The sequence below is a fragment of the Neoarius graeffei genome, chromosome 1 (assembly GCF_027579695.1).
Source record: "Neoarius graeffei isolate fNeoGra1 chromosome 1, fNeoGra1.pri, whole genome shotgun sequence".
Taxonomy (NCBI): domain Eukaryota; kingdom Metazoa; phylum Chordata; class Actinopteri; order Siluriformes; family Ariidae; genus Neoarius; species Neoarius graeffei.
Window position 1 is genome coordinate 80,141,126 of NC_083569.1, and position 18,735 is coordinate 80,159,860.

The 18,735-nt window shown below is 39.4% G+C and overlaps 1 protein-coding gene across 1 annotated transcript in view; it reads right to left on the reverse strand.

Annotated features, from left to right (window-relative positions):
* Positions 1–17,208, reverse strand: part of si:dkey-183c6.8 (protein O-GlcNAcase) — a 36,210-nt gene extending 19,002 nt beyond the window's left edge. Inside the window, exons 1-2 of the mRNA XM_060925077.1 lie at positions 17,101–17,208; positions 10,463–10,514 (exon numbers count right to left, since the gene is read on the reverse strand). Of these exons, the coding sequence (XP_060781060.1) occupies positions 10,463–10,514; positions 17,101–17,140 (92 nt within the window). The 5' untranslated portion in view covers positions 17,141–17,208. The remainder of the gene's footprint in view (positions 1–10,462; positions 10,515–17,100) is intronic.
* Positions 17,209–18,735: the final 1,527 nt, after the last annotated feature.

Here is an 18,735-nt window from a genome sequence, read left to right on the forward strand (position 1 = left end):
GCCTGTGCTTATGAAAGTTTTACTGCTCTGTAGTTTTTTTTAAGCTTTAAGACATTTAAGACATTCACTGAGATTAATATTGCGTAACTGAAGCTAGACGGATTTTCGATTTCTTAAAATCGGTGAAATTTAGTTCCCTCCAAAATTTGGTCTGTAAGGTTTTATTCCTTTGTAAGGATAAATAATTGTAAGTACGGTATTTATTCTTGACCAAGAAGGCAGTAATTTATTTTGTGACAAAATTGTAATGATTTATTCTTAATATTGTTCTGTTCTGTTCTATTTTACTATTTCAGCTAGAAGGCATTGAATTCTTCTGTCTCCTGTGTAACTTGACCAAGTTACTGTGTGACCTTCTGTCTAAGCTAGACACATTGTTCGAGACGTAATACTGATATCTTTTGGAACATTCTATCAGAACATAAGGTTGTGCGTAAATGTTGATATCTGTTAGAACATCTGCTAATATGAAATGTATACAGGATATATTTTCACTCACACACATACATATTAATGGAATTAAGATGTGTTTTGCTCAGTCCAAGGTTTACTGACCTAGTCACTGTTGTCATAGTCTGACATCCTACGACGCACACACATAACACACACACACACACATTCACACACACACATAGCATAGCTGCATATCCACACAGACACACACACACATAGACAGATATCAAACAGTGATGTCATTTCATCACACAGATAAGACACATATAAAATCCCTGTATTCTCTTGTTGTATTGGGGGACTTGCGAATAAAGATTGCGAACTGGAGATTGTGGGGTTCCTTTCTTTTTTCTGCGACTCACCCCCAGACGTCTAGGTGACACGAGGGGACTGATCTCGAGATGGTGAGGGCCAGAGGTGAAAAAAAACCCTAACATGGTCATTGTGATATATGTTTATTTCTGTAATATCTAAAAAAAATCCAGGCCATTCTGTGGCTGGGAAGTTATTTAATTTGAAGGGATTCCCTAGAAAATAATGTGCATGAAATCGCACATCGCTTTGCTTTGCACACACAGAGGAAGTCCGTGTGCGCATGTGCAGGTTTAGCTTCTTCTTCTTTTAGGTTTTACAGTAGCTGGCATCCAGTGTTGCATTACTGCCATCTACAGGTTTTCCTTGACTGTGCACCAACAGTTACATCATTTTGTTGCTAAACGAACAGCTGATCACACCGAGGTGCTTGCTGACCGCCAATATTTATTAGTTTGGTCCTGCATTTCCTTTCCTTCGCAATATAACGTCTTTTATTCTTGCTTTCCGTTACTGTGGTCGATCTTTCATATTTCATTTGCATACTCACGTCCTCCATTTTCCTCTCCTGTTTCAAATTTGTATCCCACAATGCCTTGTGTGAATGGGGAAAGCCCACCACGTGATGCATGATGTAGTATCTTGAATTGGGTCATGGTGAAGCAGGAAAAAATAGTGGAGAATTTAGGGCCACATGGCCCTAAATTCTTAAATTGTTCTATATAAAAAATAAAATTGGAAGTCTGTTATTCGAATTCAGTAGCTTATGGTCCACTAAACAAAAATAATTGGGTGTCAGGGAAAATTATTTTAATGACCTACACTTGAAAAATCTGAAAGGCAGTCTGTCTTTAAATATTTAAATAATATTAGTTGGTGTTGAGTGGTATATCAGATATAACTCATCTTCAACTCATTCAATATCATGGTAGCTGAATGGAATATGTCTGATATGCCATGTAAAAAAACAGCCAATATTATTATTATTATTATTATGCATACACATTCCTTTCGGGTGTTCACGCATCTTGCTCTTTCAAAATTCTTTCAAAATATTCCGTATTTAACAAAGCAAACCTGGAGGCCATGTTTGTTTACAAATTGTCACAGTCACTTGCTAGTGCGGAAGTTTTACCTCTCCAACATGTGACGTCATGTTGTCTTGACAACCATGCAATATCATAAACCATATTCAACGGTCATTCTCTGTTGGGTAGAGTGATGTAATACACATAGGATAAATGATATACTAACAATATTGCATGCTATCAAACCAAATGAATGAAACCCACTAGAAGGGAATAGAATACGTTTTTTTTTCCATCAAAAAAGTGTCCCATATGGATAATAATAAGTATTAAGTAATCACATAGCTCCTTCTTATACATCTTGATTAATTCATTTGTAATGAAACATATTTCTTATTAAAAAAATCAGTTCTGATTGCTCCTCTTTTTTTAAACACAGACCATACTAGTGCAGTTATGAATTACGGTTGGTAAGGTACAGGGGTGGCATGGTGGTGCAGTGGTTAGCACTGTCACCTCACATCAAAAAGGTTTTGGGTTTGAACCTTACGATCAACTGGTGCCTTTCTGTGTGTAGTTTGCATGTTCTTCTTGTGTCTGTGTGGGTTTCCTTCAGGTGCTCTGGTTTCCTCCCAGAGTCCAAAGACATACAGATTAGGTCAACTGTCTACTCTAAATTAACCATTGTTAATTTAGTTACATTGTTACATTTAGTTACAATAGTTACATGTTGGTCCTGGGATCAAGATGCTGACCTCTTCTGCTCCTCGGACCTGCCTGATCCATCCTGGTGCCTTGTGTCTGGTTGGAGTCTCATCGCTTCGCTCCTGTGGAGGACGGCCCCATGTGGACAGTTGGGGATCGCACCTGGAGGACGCTCTTGACTCTTGCAGTGGTGCTTTTGTGGCTGGGGACTGCAGTTGACTTGCTGACTTTAGGACTGCAGTTGACTTGCTGACTTTGGGACTGCGGTTGTCGTGAATGCTTTTGTGCTCGGGTTTCCGTCGGTGGGGGGTTTATAGCATCAACGAAGCTGACTTTATGTTAGGACTGTTAATGTTATAGTCATGTTGTCTGTTATTGCCCAAATGAGGATGGGTTCCCTTTTGAGTCTGGTTCCTCTCGAGGTTTCTTCCTCATGTCGTCTGAGGGAGTTTTTCCTTGCCACCGTCGCCACAGGCTAGCTCATTGGGGATAGATTAGGGATAAAATTAGGTCATATTTTAAGTTGTTCAAATTCTGTAAAGCTGCTTTGCGACAATGTTTGTTGTTAAAAGCGCTATACAAATAAACTTGACTTGACCATTGTTGTTCATCTCTGCTTTTGCCCTGCAATAGTTTGGCAACCTGCTCAGGGTGAACCTCACCAGAAGTCAGGTGGGATTGTCTCCAAATTCCCCCACAAACCTGACAGATAAGCAATATAGATGATAGATGGATGTGGATAGTTTCTTTATACCAAGCTTTAGCTCACAATGTTCTAGCCCAGCTTTCAAAGAGGTGCACAACTCTGTTTCTTCTCCTTAAAAGATGATCCATGCACAGTTTGAAATTGATTTTGCATTGTTTGCAAATGAAATTGAAATTGATCTTGCAAGCAGAAGCTAGCTTAACATTAAAAACTCCTCCTTCATACTGGTCCTATAAAAAGCCTCCCCAGATGGAATCCTTGAACCGAATGTACATTAAGTATGGGGCACTTAAAGAACATAAAACGGATATGGCAAAAAGAGCATCCAAGGCAGTGGGAGAGATGCTACACTTTACTTCATTATCAATAATGGAGTAGACTGAATCTGAATCCTTATCACAGTTTGTCTGTGTGCTGTAACATCCATAACATTACTGATATATTACTGCAGGTACAATACGTAAGCGAATATTTTACTTGTGGCTCGTTGCGTGCATTTTTTCAGACAGGTCACATTACCAACTATGCACACCATCTCATTGCGCTGATATTGTGCAGGCAAAGAGACACACCGCAGGTCAATAAAAGTTCAGTCTCAGATTTCATATTTATAGATCTGGAACGATATTTAATGCATTCAATGGATCCACTCAGAGTCAGTTTCAAAGATTTTCTGTTAATCTGGAAACTGATATGGCTCTGGATGAGTAATCATTTGACAAATATCTCTGGAGCAGAAACTTTTGTCTTTGGATAAAATTATTCATTCATTCATTCATTCATTCATTCAGGTTCAGTATCCTGGTCAGAGTCACAGTGGATCCAGAGTCTATCACAGGAATACTGGGGGTGAGGTAGGTTGAATGGGATGCCAGTTCTGTCGCGCTCTGCCCCGGACATCCACTCTGGAGATTACGGATCTCTCATGCCAGTGCCGATCCTGATCCGGGACAGGAATTCCTTCTCCCCTGAACTCACTTCCTGGTTTTCACTGCTGCTCATAAGCGAAGTGCGCAACACTTGTACGCATGCGCGGCTTTTCTAGGTCAACTATTTCGGCTACCAAACGAACTACCGAGGCGCTGAAGTTACTATAGGAAGACGGGTAGTGGACCGTGAACTTTAAAGCTTTATAGCGATTGGCTTAAAGACCTTAAGCCTTAAGTGAATTGTAAAACTATGACAGGTGCACACTGTGCTTTTTACCAATGTACTAACGGAAGTTATAAACTTAAGCGGTGGAAGAAAACACACAATTGTACTGGGCCTACATCTGAAGACGGGTCATGTAAATGTGAACCTCTGTTTGTTTTGATTACATTTCCAACCAACAAAAAGACCCAGAAGGACGTAAAAGATGGCAAAAAGTTGTAAGTTTGTTAAGATATTTAGTTTGTCATTTATTTTTGGCAATTCTAACAAAATATTATGTAGTTATTATGCAGAAAAGGCCTACAGGTTTACTAAATCTTTCCATCTTACTGTAATATTGCCCACCTTCGTGTCCCATAATAAGGGCCATATACAGTAGATATAGATTATAGTCAGGAGGCCTACAGATTAAAGCAGGCTTAGATTACTTTATATAATTAACAGTTGATGTATTCATATATATACATGTATGTGTGTATAGTCTAGACAATGTAGGCCTAAGATAAAACGCATGGTAAATTCTGGACTGATGCTGCATAGGCAAGGGCAACCAGTTCTTCTTTAAGTTTTGCCCTAGTGCCAGTCGTGGTCTTGGTTGTCACAGGCAGTCCACAACGACTGCAAAACCATTTCAAATCGTCAACTTTCCAAAGTTTAAACTGATCTAAATCGTAGTTGTCAATCCTGCTTTCCGACATTTTGAAGTGCTGTTTGGTAGCCCAAAAAAATTAGCGATCCCATAATGCACTGCGTGGGCCGAGATTCACAATTCGCTTATTTAAAGGCCATTCTCAGACTCTGTTTTTGCCAGAATGTCTCGTTTGCCTCTCTAGCTCCTCGTGGTTTTTCTCTCTAGCTATTTTCTCTTGTCCATGGTTTTTGCACAAGCGTTTTTTTGGTTCTTGTTTTTTTTGCACTAAGGGTTATTTCTGGTTCATGGTTTCTTGCACTAAGGGTCTTTTTCTTGTTTATATTTTTTTTTTGCGCTAGTGTTTGTCTTTGCCTGTCATGTTTTTGTCAAGTTGTTTGTTCTCATTTTGCCCTGACTATTTTTGCTATTTGTTTTTCATCCTGTTTGTTTATCTTTTGCCACACCATTTTTTTCCCCTGTATTAAATCATCTTATTTATTGGATTACTGTCTGTGGTCTGTTTTCGGATCCTAACTTCACCATACCTCCACCAGCCCTAACAAGTTCATCACCGAGCACTATGCACATGCAAACATTCACACACTCATTTACACCTAGTGCAACTCAGACAGCCAGTCCAACACCTGGCATGTGTTTGGGAGATGGAAGGAACCTGGAGGAACCCATGCAGACACAGGGAGGACATGTGGATCTACAGTACCAGTCAAAAGTTTGGACACCCCTACTCATAGTTTTTTCTGTATTTTGACTATTTTCTACATTGTAGAACAATACTGAAGACATCACAACTATGAAATAACATCTGGAACATATATGGAATTATGTGGTAGATAACAAGTATTAAACAAAATATGTTTGATATTTTAGCCTCTTCAAAGTAGCCACCATTTACCTTGATGACTCTTTGCACCCTACTGGTATTATCTTAACCATCTTCATGAAGGAATCAACTGGAATGCTTTTCAGTTAACAGCTGTGCCTTGTCAAAAGTTAATTAGTCCAATTTCTTACCTTCTTAATGAGTTTGAGCTCAAACAGTAAATAATTAATACAAATACAGTAAATAGCCCTATTCCACAACTGTAGTCATCCATATTATGTCAAGAACCGTTCAATAAGTAAAGAGAAATGACATCCATCATTACTTTAAGACATGAAGTGACTTTTAATTAAAAAAAGAAAAACTATTGAATTAGACAGTTTGTCCAATTTTTACCTTGCCCGGGACGGAGTCCATCAGGGAGTGAGGTATTGTTTTTGGTTGGGTTTGTTTGTTAACTATTGTAATGGAAACTTCTAATAAACACTTCAGAACGCTTAGCAGTTGTCTTTTCAGTTATTTATTATAGTAGATCATATAAAACAGATATATAAAATAGGAAAGGAAAAAAGAAGAGAAGAAGAAAAGAAGACACCACTTCAGTGATGCCGAGAGTACGCGCATTCTGAGTTGTGTTTTAGTGGCTGTTATCTATTATACTCTAAAGGCATTCGCTTACTGCTCGCGTCTTCACGTGATTAGCTCAAGATTTTCTATGAAGCGTTGTTAGAGCGTGCACCTGGCATGCTCTGGGATGTGCAGGAACTCAAACACCCTGCTTATCACCAGCCAAGGCCACAGAAAAGCGATTACATCATGTGGAAAAACAACTTTTCTCAGTACACTAGGCCACTTGAGCTCAACACACAGAAACACAGAGAATAGGAATGTCAATGTTCATTCACTAAATTTCCCTCACACTATATTATGGGAAAATGGCTGGATCAATCTTCATGAAACTTTCAGGATAGATGGGCATTGGTCTCAAATAGAACCTCCCAACATTTTGAGGGTCATCCAGTCAAGGTCACCAAAAAGGGCAAAATCGTTGTTTTTTTTGTGGCTACTGTCTCATATAGTGGTGCTAGCCACTATGTCATTGTGCTGTAAGAATGTAAGAGTGTAACGATCGTGCACTGCACATGCGCATACACGTGTTCCGATTAAAATGGCCAGTGAGAGTATGCAATTCAATTCACCATTCAAAATAAATGGACTAAACTAAAAAAATCGCTTTCAGACATGTTTATGCTTATTACAGAGGGAAAGTGCGTTCCACTGAGCTCTAGCGCCAGGCCATTTCCGGGAAATAAGTGTTTGGGTCATGGCGACAGCGTGTGTATGTCAGCCTCGGTTCAGAGGTTTCAGTTTCAAAAACTGTAAGAGGTAAGAGTAGAATAATATAAAGTACAGACACGGTATATTTTACTTCTGTGATTTTTAAATAATTCATTTTTGGATTACGCTTCATTTTTGTGGCTACTGCCTCATAGAGTAAATATACTGTATATGGTATATTTACTGTATGGACATGGTATCAGAAAACAATTTTATTTATAAGCAGTAGCCACATGGACCCATAGGGTACCTATTTTTTTCACAATATCTTCTTTCATATTCATCATAAGTGCTACCGGGTGAGGTTTGTTTTGCCTGGCAACACTTGTTTTGACTTGTACTGTATGGATATTATAATATAATACCATTTATAAAGTGACCGATCTAAACGGCACATGGTGTATTATAAGTGGCCTCTGTGTGAGTAATTCCTGACGTGAACAGCCGTATGAGGTCTGTGTGTGGGTGTTTGGTAATATACTGGGTCAGATGCAATGGCTGGGTGAGAGAGAGAGAGAAAGAGAGAGTCTCTAATAAAAAGCAAAAATTCAGATGTCCTACATATATTGAAGTTGAGCTGGAGTTGCTCTGAAATATTAAAGCACACCTCCTGAGGGTTGCCTTTGCACCAGATATGTGAAGCATGTAGCTCTTTGCTAGTGCATATAACCCCCACCTCTGGGAAATCTTAAAAATAAATAAATAAATTAATTAATTAATTTAAAAAAAAAAACCGAAGCCATTCCTGGCTCTCTCCCACTCACCCATTTGGATGTCCCCACCTGTCAATTCTCCTGCTCTCTGCCTCAACCCAGCAGGAACTCTCTAGTCTCAACCGGGTGTGTATTCTCACCTGCCTACTTCAGTATCTTCCTCTGTTTTTCTCACTCATTTACTGTTAATCCTTTCTTCCAGCACTGAACTTGGACCAGTGCCCTTCCTCTCCTCCTAACTCTTTCTCTGTTTTTCTGTGTGGGTAGAATGTTCTCTTTTCTCCTCTCTTCCTGTCCAGATGGTGTCTTGCTCATTTGTGCTCTTCTTTCAAAAACTACAAATGCACACTTGGGCCCACTGCTACTGCAGAATGTTGTAGATGAGACAATCATGAAAGAGAAACATTGCAGACAGACACATGAAGAAATACACATAAAGGAAGTAGAAAACTAATTTAGAACAGCAACAGCATTTCACAAACACATTTCTCATTTGCTGAGCTGCTTGAAGTGTATGTGTAGCAAAGAGGAGACAATAGGATTTAATGTGAAAAGGTTTTCTATATGACATATTTAGTGCACTTATATAGAGTAGGAAGGTGGCAACTTACCAGCTAATTTCCTTATAATAGAACTTGTACCTGAGACTACTATTTTTTCAGAAATTAAAAGTTACTACATTTAAAAAATACTATAAATAGCAGTAAACAGTAATAAATGAAACAAAGTCGATATTTGGTATGATGACCCTTTGCTTTAAAAAAAAAAAAGTAGTCTCAGATGCAATTAGTGCAGTTTTATAAAGAAATGAGCTGTGGGTTTTAAGGCCCGGTCCCACAATACTGATAACTATAATTTTAACTACAACTATAACGATAACTATAAATAAATCGGTCCCCTGCAGTTCATGTAGTTGGTGGTCACACCAGACTAATAATGATACCTATAGCCCAGGCCTGGGTTTATCCGTATCAGTGAGATTGCTTCTGGAGCAATTTTTCCAGACCTGGACCTGATCCAATAAAACATCTGACCAATCAGGTAATTGTTTATATGTGATGTTGTCTGAGCATCTGCTATTTTTCCTGGGTGTCTTTGTACATCCTTGTTGCATCATGAAGTCACAGAATACAGATTCACGGAAAATAAATACAATACAAAGCACAGATCTTTTATTCATGGATATGTGATTTTCCATGACATATCAATAGTAAATTAATAAAGTAAACATATAAATGCAGGTAAGATATTTTAATTATGAACTTTGGCAGTCCAAACATTTTATTGTTTTAGACTTCTTAATGTTTTATCCATGATGCATCATCTGTATGAAATCGGCCACCAATCTGTAATATACTGAAACGTCCATAACCAATCAGTAAATTATTAGCATCCATGATGCATCCATATTAAAACCCATAACCACTCCATATTTTGTATCATTTTTAATTATATTTCTGTAGTCTGTGACCTATCTGTATTATATCAACCACTGTAGTATGTAAATGGGCTGTTTTGAAGTCCAAGCTGTACAGTATGACCCAGAATAATGTGCTACTACTTGGAAAAAACTTCCATGACTATTCCTAAATTGCATGCATTTATTTACCTGAGTGGCAGCACCAACTGATATTATAGTTGGGATTATAGTTGTGGTATAACTGTTCCAGACTGGAACTAAATTCAGGCAGAGGTACAGTCATAGTTGTAGTGATGGTATAGTTATAGTTATCGGTGTTGTGGGACCAGGCCCTTACTGAGCATCCTGCAGAACCAGCCACAGTTCTTCTGGACACTTTGTTGCACTTGCTTCTTATTTTGGGGGAAAAAACTGGCAGCCTTCATGATGTTTTTGTCTGAAAAGTGGTCTTTTATATAATATGTTGTTGTCTTTACTGACATACAAACATTTAACAGTAACACTGACATACAGAACTGTGAAAGACCTGAATGTAATTAGATTACTACAAAAGAAAATTATGCAACACTGAAAAGCAGGGAAATGAAAAAGTCAGAAAGATTGAAGGTTAGAGAGATGGAAGCACTGACCCCTCTTTCAGAAGGTTATGCTTCAACTTTCGCCCATACACAAAAAGACACACACAGACATGTCTGTCCTGCTCACTTGCTCTAACTTATTTTCTCTCTTAGTTTTTCATTCAGCTATAAAATTCTCTCTCTCTCTCTCTCTCTCTCTCTCTCTCTCTCTCTCTCTCCAGTTGCTCCAGTTCTCATCTAACGCCTTACATCACCAGAGTAATCATCACTTTATCGATTCCCACCTCACCCAGGGAAAACGCAGCTACTCTGCGTCACTCACTTCTCTGAGGGATGATGGTAAAGCCACTGGGGCCTGTAAAACTGCAACTCAGTGGCACAATGCCAGCACCAGTCAGTGCCCAGTCGCTCTGACTGCAAAGGCCTTTCACCAACAAACTGTGCAACTCAGTCACAGCTTATGCAAGAAAAGGACTTCTGAATACAGATCATCTGAATACTGTTCAACAGCAATTAACTTTTAATTATATCTGGCTTTATTATGTTGTGTGTGTGTGGGTGTGTGGGTGTGACTGGCATACTCACCACTGAAATAGCACTTTTCTCTGCTCCATGGACCAGGGCCGCCCATAGAAACCTGCAGGAGGGATATATACACATTAAACTCACGTCTCACACATCTGCATGCATGAACACACTCACATAAACAGTACAAAGGAAAATACCCTCCAGAAGTCTTCCATCAGCTTCATCTCACACACTGCCCTCTTCAAACACTAAGAACGCAGTACAGCATGATTGCAAAAGCCCTATTAGAATGGATTTGAGGCACTCCAACTAGAATCCGAAGTAAACTCTCCAAACGAAAGTTACAACAACTTTATTACAGCACATCGTGAAGCCACTAAAAGATTTGTTCCTTTAAAGCCTAACATTCGCAAAAGAGTCCCATGGGCACGGGCGCAGATAGAGGGGGGGACGGGGGGGATTCATCCCACCCAGATTTAAATTCACCTCGTTCGGTCCCCCCCACTTATAGGGAGGAAAAAATGTCTATGCTGTCTTTCTTTGCATAAGGCAAACCTCACGGAAAAATCAAAAGACTAATTACCATTCGGTTTATTGAGGTGCACAGCAGTACATACATAGTTATGGTTACCCACAAGTTTGACAGGCATATCGGGGACAGCGCCTCCTAGTTCAGGACCCCAACACGGCATGATGAAGGGTGCCAAAAGGCAGAAAACGATTGCATCGTTTTTAAAAAAAAAAAAAAAACGACTGTAAGTAAACTGTGCCTTACTTTATCATATCACCTTGCAATTTTTTGATAGTCTGTTCAAAGTAATGTCGTAGTGAAAGTAAAATCATACGGAGTAGAGATGCCTTTCTGGTAGCCTCCTTCTTTCGGTGGTAGCCTGTAGATACAGTGCTCAGAAGGCAGTTTTAATGTTTAATCTGGCGTTCCCTGCCATAATTTCAGCGAGCATATTGTTTCATAAGGAAACTTTGCGAAGAGTTGTTGACTGACTGCCGCTCACGCAACACACAGGCATAGTTAGAAAGTCAGGATGCACTGGTTTACACTTTACACACACACACGTAGCCCAGCCTCTCGCTATGTTTAACAGTTGGAACTTAGCGGTTTTAAAACTAGTTTTGCAGTTTTGCAATTTCTGTGCGTGATGATAATGTGTAAACTTTGGATTTCCATAGGCTATGTTAAAATGTTATGTCACACTTTTATTTACCACCATAAGTTGTAAAATGAATAGAAAATATAGTCAAGACATTTTTCTGGCCATTTTGAGCATTTAATCGACCCCACAAATGTGATGCTCCAGAAACTCAATCTGCTCAAAGGAAGGTCAGTTTTATAGCTTCTCTAAAGAGCTAAACTGTTTTCAGCTGTGCTAACATGATTGTACAAGGGTTTTCTAATCATCCATTAGCCTTCTGAGGCAATGAGCAAACACATTGTACCATTAGAACACTGGAGTGAGAGTTGCTGGAAATGGGCCTCTATACACCTATGGAGATATTGCACCAAAAACCGGACATTTGCAGCTAGAATAGTCATTTACCACATTAGCAATGTATAGAGTGGATTTCTGATTAGTTTAAAGTGATCTGCATTGAAAAGAACAGTGCTTTTCTTTCAAAAATAAGGACATTTCAAAGTGACCCCAAACTTTTGAACGGTAGTGTGTGTGTGTGTGTGTGTGTGTGTGTGTGTGTGTGTGTGTATATATATATACACACACAAAATGGAATCATTTGCTGACAGCTCAGTCCCCCCCAGTTCAAAATTCCTATCTGCGCCCCTGCCCATGGGAATCAGCAGATATTGAAGCACAATGTAACAAAATTAAGCAATCAGCGCAGCGCAAGCAGATCAAACCCACCCCTAATAATATTGCTTCTTAGAACCAACATAAAGAAGAAATGGAATGACTGTATCATGCTGAAATGAAGAATTACATTCAAAGCAAAATAGATGCAATCAAACAGAGTTCTGAAAACAGTCTTCTCTTGCCTGGCAAGTTGTAAAAGAAATTAGTGGCAGAAAGAAAACATGCCGAGCTAAACTTAGGGCCTCCAGTCACCAAGATCATTTAGACAAATGGAAAATCCACTTTCAAAATCTCCTTGGTAAACCACCTACTATAACTGATGGAAACATTACTCCAGTAGTACACCAATAACTAGACATCAAACTTGGGCCCTTCAGTGAGGATGAGCTGAACAAGGTTCTTTCAAAGATCGAGAATGGAAAAGCTTCAGGTCTTGATGGCATTCCACCTGAAACTTGGAAGACAAAAGCTTTTAGTGACCTCCTGCTTGACTTCTGCAACAAAGTCTACAACAAGAACCCTATCGATAATTGGACAGAAGGATGCATTCTCCCATTTCCAAAAAAGGGAGATCTTGGCTTAACTGACAACTATAGAGGCATCACGTTAACCTCAATTGCAGCCAAAATCTACAACTCAGTGCTGCTGAACAGAATTCAACCATCCATAGAAAAGATCGTACGCAGAAATCAGAATGGATTTCGCAAAGGTAGATCAACTGTTAGACAAATACTTACAATACATAGAATCCTGGAAGGTGTTCACGCTAAAAATTTAAGTGTGGTTTTACTCTTCATAGACTTTTAAAAGGCCTTCGATTCAATCCACAGAGAAAAGATGGGGCAAATTCTACTCGCATATGGAATCCCACAAGAGATAGTCAATGCCACCACGATACTGTATAAAAACTCGAAAGCTAAAGTCCGCTCACCAGATGAAGACACTGAGTTTTTTGACATCCTGGCTGGAGTACTTCAAGGAGACACACTTGCCCCATATCTATTTATTATATGCCTGGACTATGTCCTACAAACCTCACTGGATGACTTAAATGAGCTTGGATTTACCCTCAGAAAAAGAAAGAGTCAAAGACATCCTACCTTAAACATCACTGATGCAGACTATGCAGATGATCTCGTTCTAATGTCAAACACAATTGAAGGAGCAACCAAACTCCTACACTCTCTCAAGCAAGCAGCATCTAGCATAGGGCTGTATGTAAATGCAAAGAAGACTGAATATATAAACATCAACTGTCACGAAATTATCAAGTCACTATCAGGTATTCCAATTAACTCAGTGGAAACTTTTTCATACCTTGGTAGCAACGTCATATTCTCAGAAAAAGACATTGACATCCAAATTGCCAAAGCATGGTCAGCTCTTAAACGGCTCTCAATTATTTGGAAATCAAATCTTCCCAACAAAGTTAAGAAAAACTTTTTCCGTGCTGGAGTCGAATCTGTCTTGCTGTATGGTTCCTCAACCTGGACCCTTACAAAAAAATTGGAGAACACACTAAATGGCAATTATACTCAGATGCTCAGAGCCATTCTCAATATCTCATGGCAGGAACATCCTACAAAAACCAAACTTTATGGCAATCTTGCCCCCATCTCAGAAGTTGTATAAGAAAGAAGACTCAGATTTGCTGGGCATAGTTTCCGAAGTAAAGATGAGCTGATCAGTGACCTAATTCTCTGGACTCCATCTCATGGCCATAGAGTGCTGGAAGGCCTTCAAAGACTTACATAGACCAACTCATCTGTGATTCTGGACTCAACCTTGATGAAGTACCTACTGTGATGATGGACAGAAATGCTTGGCACGATATTGTCAAAAGAATCTGAGCAAGCTCGATGTGATGATGATGATTAGAATGGCATTTGTTTTACATGGGCCAATAGGAAACCTCCATCTCTTACATTTATTATTCATTTCTTTGGTTTACATCTAATGTCAGTGTTTTACTCCTTCTATCCCTTATAATCCAAAATATCTAATATTATTCAATAACATCTGATCATTTTAGTCCCACTATAAAAGATAATTCTGTACTTTCACAAACAGAAGTACAGAATTATCTTGTCTCTTGCATTTGAAAAATTTTGACCACTATCATGTTTCATAGTGGGAGGATTGTTATTTTAAGAATTTTGACTTTTCCGTGTTTTACCCCCCTAGAAATATGGAGATGGTCCATCTATGTGGGAAAATGTCAAATTTTATTAAATTGAACCTTGCTAACCCCCCTGTACATACCCTCTGAAAGTTTCCATTCTTACAATATGACAAAATACATTACAGTGCTGTTTAATATTAGAATGCTACTTTTTTAATGTGTTTTAAAGTTATCGATGAATGAGAACCTCTTCAGGTATGCCACTAGGTACGATTACAACATTTTCAGTGCAGATGATCATTATTTTAAGGTAATAAGCTTAGTGGTAAGTAACCTTACATTCAAGTAAATTAAACATATGGTAATTCTGCTCTTTTTCAGCAAGTTTTAAAGTTATTGATGAATGTCACACTCTTCAGTAATACCTCAAACATGAACTATTTTTAAGCACAGAGGATCATTACTTAAGGTTACTAATTGAGTTTTAAGAACCAGTATGCACAAATGATTCATATCTGAATTATATCTCCCAATGTATTAAATAGTCATTATTTGTATTCTTGCAGGTACGGTAAATAATGGCTTCTGTTACAACACGGTCAAAAGCTAAGAAGATACTAGGTGTAGTAGAGTACATAGAGCAGGCTGAGTTCCCTTCTGGGATGCTTCCAACATTTGGAGGGGTTATTAACTTCAGAGGGTACTGTATGTACAGGGGGGTTAGCATTTTTCAGTTGGCCAAATATTGGTATTTCCATACTTAGATAGATCATCTCCATATTTTGGAGGGGGTAGAAAAAAATTTTTGGTCAAACCCGCCCCCATTCATAGTTAACTGATTCTGTGCACATATCCAGAGAATTTCTAAATACAGTCCTAATGGCAAGCACCATCTTCACTGGCAGTCAACTGAAAGGAAAATATAAAGTAAATCCAAAAAGTGTAATAATACTGAAGCTAAGTAAATTACCTGTTATAATTAACAATTATTCCATGACATCAAGTTGTGCATGAGCTGATAGCTGACCAGGCTCGTAGCGCCGAGTTGGCTATAAGCCATGTATGATGAGATTGAGTAGAATAACTGTTTTATTCTATCCACATTCACTGGACTGTGAGAAACAGAGCATTTTTATTTTTTGCAAATTCAATCAATAAAAACTTTATGTAAAATGTCTGACAAAATCATTTCCGCTTAGAATGTAAACAAACCGGTGAAATAACAGGAGCAATTTGTGAAAAATGCTATAATAATAATAATTCTTGAAAAATTTTAAAAAGACATGTTCTTACCATCAAATACTTTTATTCCATATTTTGTTGCAGGTTTTTTTGTATTTTGGGGGGTTTTGATTTCAAGTTTTTATTTCATCCTTGGTTGGTTCAGCAACATGCTCCACTATTTTTGTTTTTCTCTACTCATGGTATATGAGCTGATATCCTAGAAGTAGAGTAGCCAATCAGAGTGCGCAATTGCTCATATCCAGTGAATGTGGATAGAATAATGAAAGCTATACTTTTGCAGAATAAAATTTATTGTATATCATCTTTGTGACACAAGACACAATAATGTAAGTTCATAGCAAAAGAAACCTGTTGCAGACTTGCTCATGACGTTAACTCATCTGTTCACTGAAGAAGTGATACGGTTGAAACAGGGCTTTAGTATGAATGTGCACCATGAATGTTCTTGTATGTGTTATATAAGCTACTGGATGCCTAAATTTTTCTTGGGATCAATAAAGTATCTATATTCTTTGATTGTGTGTGTGTGTGTGTGTGTGTGTGTGTGTGTGTAGCTTGCATGTTCAGTACTGTATGTATGTACGCTTAGTGCCTGCTGTACAGAAATCTGTTTAGCCATAAGCAAATTGTATTGAGCTGTGTGTTGCTGCAAGTGGGTCAATAGACAGAGGAGACCCACACATACACTTCCAGACTGACATTTTCCCTGCTGGGCAAAAGATTAAACCACCCAATAATATCACTTGGACATGCAGACACTGGCTGAGCCAATTAGATTTTCTCTCTCTCTCTCTCTCTCTCTCTCTCTCTGTGTGTGTGTAGACATGTTTCTATAACTTGGTGGGGAACAAAGGAATATATGACAGCTTTGTCCTTGTGGTGACATTTGGCTGGTCCCCATGAGGAAAACTTTTTTAAAGGGAAAACAGCAGCTTTAGGACCAAAACTCTGTTAACCCTCAACTACTCATTTGCATCCTGGATAAATGTTAAATCGCTTTAGATAAAAGCATCTGCAAAGTAACCAATGTAATAATTAATAATTATTAATACAAATTATACAGTAATTGTTAATAATTTATTAACAAATATTATTAATAAATAATTATTTGAGTGAAAGGTCCTCACAAGGATAGTAAGAGACAAACACACACACACACACACACACACACACACACACACACGTGTGTGTGTGTGTGTGTGTGTGTGTGTGTGTGTGTGTGTGTAGCACTGCCTGAACAGCCTCTATTCACTCTCTGTGAATGTGGCTATTTATAATGCACTGAGGCTGCATGAAATGAATCAGCTGTTCCACTACTCTATAAAAGAAGCCTGATTTAATATGGTAGACTAAAACAGGACCAGAACCAATGCACTCCGCTGTATCTCTTTTGTCTGAATGGTAAAGCACACAGTCCCTGGCTGCCTGCCCTGCAGAAGTGATGATCCGTTAGATCAGATTTCACCTGGATGTTTACAGGATGTGAAGGAAGCGCCGCTTACCTTCAACAACCCCGCACAAAAACTCCTCTTTCTCCTCCATCGCTGTGATTATGGTTAAAAAAAACGAAAGGAAAAGCGTGTGATCAGCACACACTACAGCTCTGATGCTGCCTCCATCCCTCCATCCTCTTCTCCCAGGTAGCTGCTTAACAACCGATGGATGCTTCACTCCACTGAAGCCCAGTTTAACCTCTCACTGCCCAAAGAGTCGGAGAAAGAGGAGCTCTGGCCCTGAGTCCTCAGGTAGATCACTGGGGGAAGAGATGTGAGTAAAGTGAGAATGATACGACCGATTGTGCTCCTCTCTTTCTCCGGCTGAAACTGATGTGTCGCTCGAGAATGATTCATTCTTTTAACGAATCGAGTCGATTCGCCGTCGTGTAAAAGACTCGGTTCTTTTCTCTTGAACTAGAGCTTCAGTTTACACTGTAGCTTTCTCTTCAAAAAAAAAAAATACATAGAATGGAATTAAAATATAGCCATAACAGTTAGGGGAAGCTATGGCTAAATGGTTAGAGAAACAGGTTCGGGGTTGTTGGTTCGAGTCCCTAAACCAGCAGAGCTCGCGCAAGTGCCCTTGAGCAAGGCGCCTAACCCCTGGTACCTTGTATCTGATTAGGCAGCGAAAAAATTGATCATGTGATTATCAATTCAGCCAAGAACCCTGCCATAACTAACTAAAACATAGCTGTTTAGAGAGTGTGTGAAATCAGTGTTTGCATGACTGAATTAAACCTTTCAAAAGTACAGTATAAAGACCAAAAGGTTTTATAGAATAGCAGGTAAAATTATACATATAGGCTTAGTATAAATAGGCTAATGTTTTTATTGTTGTTAAAAAATCAGATGCCTAATTTAATAATAATAAGAAGAAACGGGCGGCACGGTGGTGTAGTGGTTAGCGCTGTCGCCTCACAGCAAGAAGGTCCTGGGTTCGAGCCCCGGGGCCGGCGAGGGCCTTTCTGTGTGGAGTTTGCATGTTCTCCCCGTGTCCGCGTGGGTTTCCTCCGGGTGCTCCGGTTTCCCCCACAGTCCAAAGACATGCAGGTTAGGTTAACTGGTGACTCTAAATTGACCGTAGGTGTGAATGGTTGTCTGTGTCTATGTGTCAGCCCTGTGATGACCTGGCGACTTGTCCAGGGTGTACCCCGCCTTTCGCCCGTAGTCAGCTGGGATAGGCTCCAGCTTGCCTGTGACCCTGTAGAAGGATAAAGCGGATAGAGATAATGAGATGAGATGAGATAATAAGAAATGGTGGTGTAGTGGTTAGCGCTGTCGCCTCACAGCAAGAAGGTCTGGGTTTGAGCCCCGTGGCCGGCGAGGGCCTTTCTGTGCGGAGTTTGCATGTTCTCCCCGTGTCCGCGTGGGTTTCCTCCGGGTGCTCCGGTTTCCCCCAAAGTCCAAAGACATGCAGGTTAGGTTAACTGGTGACTCTAAATTGACCGTAGGTGTGAATGTGAGTGTGAATGGTTGTCTGTGTCTATGTGTCAGCCCTGTGATGACCTGGCGACTTGTCCAGGGTGTACCCCGCCTTTCACCCATAGTCAGCTGGGATAGGCTCCAGCTTGCCTGCGACCCTGTAGAACAGGATAAAGCGGCTAGAGATAATGAGATGAGATGAGAAGAGAAATAATA